The sequence below is a fragment of the Alosa sapidissima genome, chromosome 15 (assembly GCF_018492685.1).
Source record: "Alosa sapidissima isolate fAloSap1 chromosome 15, fAloSap1.pri, whole genome shotgun sequence".
In the NCBI taxonomy this organism is placed as follows: domain Eukaryota; kingdom Metazoa; phylum Chordata; class Actinopteri; order Clupeiformes; family Clupeidae; genus Alosa; species Alosa sapidissima.
The window spans coordinates 7,744,176-7,751,618 of NC_055971.1; the positions used below are offsets into that span (position 1 = coordinate 7,744,176).

Sequence of the window (7,443 nt, forward strand, 5' to 3'; positions counted from 1 at the left end):
TGACTCACTAAGCCTCTTCCCAGGGTCCATATGTCATCTCTGTGTTTATGGATGGTAATCAATCAAAACATCACAGTGTGCGGTGTCACCTCTACTCAGTATTAAACCACTGATGGACCTAAAAGCAAAAACAAATAGTCTGTAAAACATAAACAATTGGTCTGGTTGTGACAATCTATGTAAAGGGTTTACAAATGCCCTCTCAGACAAATTGTCCATACATTTTAATGACTTTGTAGTCATCATGTGCATAGATTACCACACTGTATAGTTACACGATATAATGACACAGTTTATCATCCTTTGCTCCACACAGCATCCATGTCTATCAGTCTTCAGACAACATTCGCAACCGCAAGAACAGTATGAAGATGCAGCACTCAGCGTCCATTTTGTGCATCCTGTGAGTATCTCAGCTAAGCACAGCTGTTGTCATGGTGACCACTGCCATCGAGTTAGAGCATGTAAAAAGGATCATCTCCCCCTCTCTCCTCCCTGCAGGTATCTTGACAACAAAGTCTTTGTTTCCCTGGCCAACGGTGAGGTGATTGTCTATCAGAGAGAAGCAGGTGGGTGTTGCTCTCCGCTTTGCTTTTCACTGAACGGTGAAGGGATGATTTTGCGTTGTGAACGACGACCTGGGAGTGCTTCTGTCCTCTGAGCTCTGACCCGTTCTCCATCCCACAGGAAGTTTCTGGGACCCTCAGAGTTCCCAGACTCTGTGCTTAGGCACCCCCGGTGGCCCTGTGACCAAAATGGTTCCTGTGGCGGGCAAGCTGTGGTGCGGCTGCCAGAACCGGGTCCTGATCATCAACACCAGCACACTGGTCCAGGAGGTGAGACCATGATGGAACGCCCAGCAGAGGGGGGACACGGTTGGGTTCTAGAACCCAGCGGAGAGGGGAAGTGGTAGTAAAGTGGGTTCTAACCACTTACTGTGCTCTTCCATTCAGGTTGTGAAACCCAAGAGTATAGACAGACACAGTGAAAGATTTATGTCCACTTTTACTCAAGAGCGTGTCTGCATTAAGCATTATTGGAGATAAGTGCACGGCATCCATATTTATTCACTTACAGCCGTGTAATTACCAGATTTGGACGTGGCTTTATGGATCTCTCCAACACATGGCAAACAAGTTTGAGCTCATGCACAAACCACTAATGCAACCAGTAACGGGTGCGAGGCGAAAGCCGCAGCTAATCAAACGTCACAGGCTCAGGGTATTTTGCAATTTGGTTTTGTGTCTGGTCTGTGTCAAATATTTTCCTACTAATCCTGCTGTGTGGATCATTTCTTAGATCCGAACCATGGGCCATTGTATCTCGATGGAGCAGAACAGAATGGGTCTGACCCACTTTACTCTGTATGTGTGTGTGTGTGTGTGTGTGTGTTCAACAGCACTCATTCCAGGTGGGCCAGGACAGTAGCCGGTGTGTGACCAGCATTGTGAGTTACGGCCAGGGTGTGTGGATGGCCCTGCAGGGCAGTGCCCAGGTGCGCCTGTACCACGCCTCCACCTACGAGAGCCTCACCGAGGTGGATGTGGCGCCCGCCGTCCACAAGATGCTGGCAGGTCAGTGGACACCTAACACATCAGCAATGTCTGCGGTAGAAAGAGTAATGACAACACACGGCCCTCTCTGGAGTCTACTAAACTCCTTCTAGGAACTAGGGAAATAAATAGTTTGGCACATGGCAATGAAACAGCCAGACAGTACGGTATGTGGCTCACTTTAAAAACACTACATCAATCTCAAGCACTTTTTCTAAAAAATATATCTACTTGGACCTGCGTGTCTCTTCGGTGTTTGTTCTTTAGCTAAGAGAACGTGTCTTTGTTTGCTTCCCAGCGATTGATCTGGTGAGAAACCTGCCTAACACAGTCTTGTTCCTCCATTGCTGTTCGCTCAGGCTCTGACGCCATCATCCGTCAGCACAAGGCGGCGTGTCTGCGGATCACGGCGCTGCTGGCCTGTAAGGACCTGCTGTGGATCGGCACCAGTGCTGGCGTGGTGCTGACTCTGGCCATCCCGCCGGTCTTGTCCAGCACAGGCCCCAACTCGCTGCGTGGCCCCCTCCAGCCCATGGGCTCAGCGCACGGCCACACGGGGCACGTCCGCTTCCTCACCTCCATCGAGCTGCCCGAGGGGTTCGACGTCAAATTCCCCCCGCAGGCAGACACAGGTACTGGATGATGTGCTCTTGCACACTGTCACCCTCTGGTGGACATTGTCTGTCATTGCTGGCCATTGGTGCTTTACCCTAATAGATTCTGATGTTACAGATTTTTTCTGATCGCTTTTTTCTGATCTTTGAAATGAATCCAGCTAAAATTATACATACAAATACCCAAATGTGTCAGAATTTGTTTTCAGAACACATTATCAATACAAGGGGAATTCAATTTGCCACATTTGGGAAATAATTCAAGATAATACTTCAAGAATCATTGTTGGTGTTGAAATATTCGTATGTTTATATTGCAAAATGAACTCCAACAGGGTGCACTGGACTGAGAAGTAGGACTGCACTATTATCACAATCGCAATATGAACCAACGCAATTACCCAATCGCAAAAGCTACAAATAATCGTGCCCAGTTCATTTTGTCACATTTCTGACTTCTGATTCATTTCATCTTCATGGACTATTTCAGTCCTGGTTGGTGGGTGTGCGAGGGGCACAGAAATTCTGATTGGTAAGCTTCACAGTCGGTCGGGGTGCTGTGCTTCTTGTGCACTGGGCGTGCTCACCAATCATGGGTGGCACAAATTAAAGAGACATTTGGAATATTAAACTGATTCAATTCATTGACATTCAAAAATCATACCACAAATCGCAATCGCAATCACAATAGCGTCTATTTGAACTCTACAAGACTGTCACAGATACTGGTTTTGTTTGTCAGCTGTCATTTATTCATGGCTTTCTGTCTGTCTGCACGTTGACCTCTGACCCTGTGCTTTGTATACTAGGTAACGCGGCTCAGAATTCAGAGGGGGGCAGCAGCAGTCTGCAGCGACGAGATTCAGCCCACCGGCGCGCCTCCGGCCTTTTGCCCGTCAAGTCCAACCTGCTGGTCATCAGCGGCGGGGATGGCTACGAGGACTTCCGGCTGACCAACAGCAGCGAGACGGTGGGGAGGGACGACAGCACCAACCACTTGCTGCTCTGGAGGGTGTGAGCAGCCCCGTCCCTCTCCCCAAGGCGCTCGGCCTCCTGCTCAGTGCCAGCCGCTGGACCGCACACGCCCGCCACCCCACCCCACCCCACGCCACCCAGTCCCGCCCAAAAACTCCTCCCACTTTCTGTTCCTCTAAATGTCCTCTGCTCCCACATCTGGTTCCTCTGTGCATAGATGTGTCAGATTTTGCAGTGGGGAAACAAATAGGGTCGCTTCGAACCAGGTCTTCTTTTTAGTGTTGTTTTGTTTTGCATCTCCCTCCGTTTTGGGTTGTTCCTCAACGGTTTGGGTTGTTTTGTTTAGTTATTTTTCCCTGTCGTTTTTGCTCCTCTTGGTGTACGAAGTAAATCTTGCTCTGCTCGTGACGTTCCACTCCCCATTGGGCTCCATGTTGTGTTGGACCTCTACAGACTTTAACCTCGGGAGCAGGACGAGGACACTACAAGCATCCCACGAGAGAAAGAGAGGTGGACTGAGAGTATGTAGGGAAAGTGTGAAGGTCAGAGAGATTGAAGGAAGGAAGAAAGAAAGAGAGAAAGAAAGAAAGAAAGGATGAAAAGAAAAAAGGATGAAAGGACAGACAAGTCTGTGAGAAGATGTAATGAAGGGCCTCCTTGTGCGGACTACACCACTCTTTCTCACAGTGGAGTGAGGAGGCAAGTGGTTAACACTGAGTGCTAAGGCAGGCATGCATGGGGCAGACAGGCAGAGCATGCAAAGTTACAGATGGATGATGGGTAATTTTGTGGGTTGCTGTGGGTTGTTGGAGAGCCTAGGGAAAGGCACGATTCAAGCCATGAAAGAACATTTGGGCATTGAGGAGAAGAGAGGAGTGGCTCTCACGCTCCGGGTGGGCCAGGGAAAAAAAAAAGAAACAATGACTGAAAGAGATGGTCATTTCACCTCAACTGTCAACAGAGTGGTCAACTACTGGTCATTTAAGACTGTGATTTGAGTCTACAGACATGAAGATGCCTTTTTATTTTATCTCAAATTTAATCTCAAATGACAAAGAGTAGCGTGATTTAAAAGTGATAAAGAGTTAACACGAAAGAAGTAACCTATGTGCAATATAAGGGGAGGGTACCTGCTTATGATATCACACAAACACACATTCATGTATACACATTCACTTTCTGTGAGGGTACAGCCAGTCTTTCCACAGTCACTTACAATCACATCCAACTGTTTTCACATAATCACTTTACTTTTTTCATTTACCATACTACTCCTGCAGAAGAAGAGAATGATATAAAAATGATTCCATAGAATAAAAGTATAGTTTGAGACAAACCGAGAAAAAGAACATTCCATATAGATATTGTGTCCATAATCTTTATGTACAGTATTTATGTTTTTGATTTTAGATTATCATTTTACAGCACTTAATTTATAAATGTGTTTTTTTTCCTCGTTTTGTGCATCTGAAGTACACAAGCACACAATGGTGACACAAGTGAGTGGCAACAGTATGTGTGTATGTCAAGGTTCTGCTGACATGGATCGATGGCTGATTATCTCTGATGTGTAAAAATAACATCTGTGTGTGAGGAGAGACAGATGAAATCATATGGAGAAAGAGAGCGAGATAATCAATTACTCATTACAGTAGGTGTCAAGAATGTTAATGTTGGCCATGATAAAATCAGTAGCTGTTACATATGTTCTGAATGTGGGTTTATTCTTGCAAGAATGCATCTGAGTGTGTGTGTGTGTGTGAGAGCGAGAGAGAGAGAGGACTTGACTCCTGATAGACACATTTAGCATAGAAACAGATGGTGTAGTTCTAAGCTAGCTTGTGCACGTGAAGGTTGGGAAGCATTTAAGAGGTGAAGAATTTAAGACCCTGATCACTTGGCCTCAACTACGCTCCTTTGATGTCAGTCGCTTAAAGTTGATTGGCCCATGAGAGTTGCTGAGCATATGACTGCACTGGGCCTGGGCCTCACTGGGCCTGGGCCTCACTGCAACACTGTACAGGATGCTTCCTTTGTGGATGAGACATAGAGACTTGAGACTCTTTCTCTCTCTCTCTCTCTCTCTCCCTCTCTCTCTCTCTCTCTCTCTCTCTCTCTCTCTCTCTCTCTCTCTCTCTCTCTCTCTCTCTCGCTAGCTACACTGCATGCACATTCTGACACATACACCTAGAGAGACCTAATATCACCAAGACCAATGTATTTAATCACCACACTTACATGTAGACTCCATTTGAAAGCAGTTTGATTTGCAGTGATGGTGAGATCGTAATTTGTGGACGGTGTGTTCTGAATTCAGTGCTGGTGATGTCTGCTCTCCATTAGAGGTTCATGTCAGTGGTGTTAGAGGACATAAACATCAATAAAAAACAATGTGCATCAATGTTTACTGTCCCCTACAATGAGGAAAGTCCAGACCTTGGTGTCTCACTTTTCACAAAGCCAAACCCCCTCGATATTAATTCATTCTTTTAGACTTAAGAAATCTACATTCTTAAAATCTACAACTTGTTGGATAGATGTAGTGATGACCCCCAACTGGATAAATTTTGTGAATGTAGAATTCCCCAATAACACACTGATATCCTCTCAAAACGGCATTAACTTGGCAAAAAGAATTAAAACCAGATCTGTTCCACATATTCTGTTTCAAATACACTCCTTGATGTAAGTAGCCTTCTACCCTTTTGTGAACAAAGTCCTTAATGTTTGTTGTAAATATTGGTATATATTGCCTTCTTTCTGTAAATAGTGCTCCCACGGTCCTCAATTGTTGATATGAAGCTAATGGCATATTTTTATATACTTGTTTAAGTTTTTTCTTTATTATTTTGTTTTGTTTTTCCCTTTGGCACAGCCTGTGTGCCATCGCCTTTAAGTTATGACTATTACAGTATTTTAAAAAAAGAAGTTGCAAGGCCGGTTATGTTAAAGTTGTCATGGTTATGTCACTACTCTACCTGTTATGGTTCTATTTTGTCACTGTGGGTTCTTTGTAATTAAACATTTCACTGGTGCCAGATAGATTTGTTTGTATTTTCATTATTATAGAACATCCTCCTTGTCTCTTTCACTTGTGTTGTTAAGCCGTCTTTAGTACACCTACCCACCGGCAGATGCTATTTCATCTTGTGTAGAACCCATGCCATACAACCATTAGTTATCAGTGTATGTATTGTATATAGAGTACATTATCTCCATGTCTTGTCCTTTTTTATGCCCAACAGAACAAGTCTTTCACGCCGTAGTACAAACTCTTGGGTGTTTCTTCAGTGGCTGCCATACATTTGCAAGTGTATGTGAGTCACGGGAAGTTTTGAATGAATACTCAGTGACTGTTGAATGCGTGATTGATTGACATCCAGTTCACAAACTGTTCTCTGTATGTCTGCACAATAAGCTCTGTATGACGTATTAAGCAGTGGGCAAGAGAGTGGAGCAGAGGTCAATATCTGTTGTTGAACTGAAGTTATAGCTGGTAAATTAGGGGAAAGCCTGGTGCATCTCGGCACCATTATTATATACTGTAGTATGTACGGAAGTCTGAGTACTGAGTCACCATTTCCATTATAATACATGTATAACACTTCTACTAGTATGTATGGCTGTGAAAATATTACAAAAATCACAGTAGGTGACACTGTTGTGTGCTGTCATGTCATTGCAGAGTTTCCAAGTGGTGTGTATTTATATGTTTGTAAGTGTAAGGAATGTTTCCTTTCCCTGTATGCAGCCTCTGAAGATACAGTGGTTATGCAGCTTGCTGGAGAAACACCAAGGCTGAGAAGCTCCAGGGACAGCCCTTTTCTATTTAGTCTTTAGTTTTAAAAAAACATCCATTTTCATGTGCTGTCAAATTATACTAGTCTAAACGTGTGTGTAATGTGTGACATTGTTTTGGAATATCCAAGTTAAGTTGCCTATTGGCTTGACAGCTTGTTTGTTGCAATGATATCACTGCGTGTCAACACAATGCTCTCTATTTGTCTGGCAGTGTCTAATAGGCCAAGCATCCTTAGAAAGGGATCACAGGAGTGACCCAGTGAACTGGACAGATGAAGATGAGCTCACGTGCGCTGCGCACTGCCTAATCTAAAGAAGCTTTCTCTTTGGCATGGCCCACACTGTAGAGGAGTCCTGAATTTACCCAGAATCCTACACGTCATCTGCTGTGTCCTGAGCTAAGTCGCCCTTCCACGTCACAACCTTGTGAATACACAGAGGGACCCCCAAGACCAGCTGTAACCAGCAGCTGCCAAGGGCAACACTGAAAGACTGTTGAG

General features: G+C 44.7%; 1 protein-coding gene across 1 annotated transcript in view; it reads left to right on the forward strand.

The window, feature by feature from the left end:
- Nucleotides 1–6,182, forward strand: part of LOC121683675 (rho guanine nucleotide exchange factor 17-like) — a 77,021-nt gene extending 70,839 nt beyond the window's left edge. The window contains exons 16-21 of the mRNA XM_042063409.1: nucleotides 317–403; nucleotides 502–569; nucleotides 688–836; nucleotides 1,400–1,574; nucleotides 1,913–2,185; nucleotides 2,977–6,182. Coding sequence (XP_041919343.1) covers nucleotides 317–403; nucleotides 502–569; nucleotides 688–836; nucleotides 1,400–1,574; nucleotides 1,913–2,185; nucleotides 2,977–3,185 — 961 coding nt within the window. The 3' untranslated portion in view covers nucleotides 3,186–6,182. The remainder of the gene's footprint in view (nucleotides 1–316; nucleotides 404–501; nucleotides 570–687; nucleotides 837–1,399; nucleotides 1,575–1,912; nucleotides 2,186–2,976) is intronic.
- The last annotated feature ends 1,261 nt before the right edge of the window (nucleotides 6,183–7,443 follow it).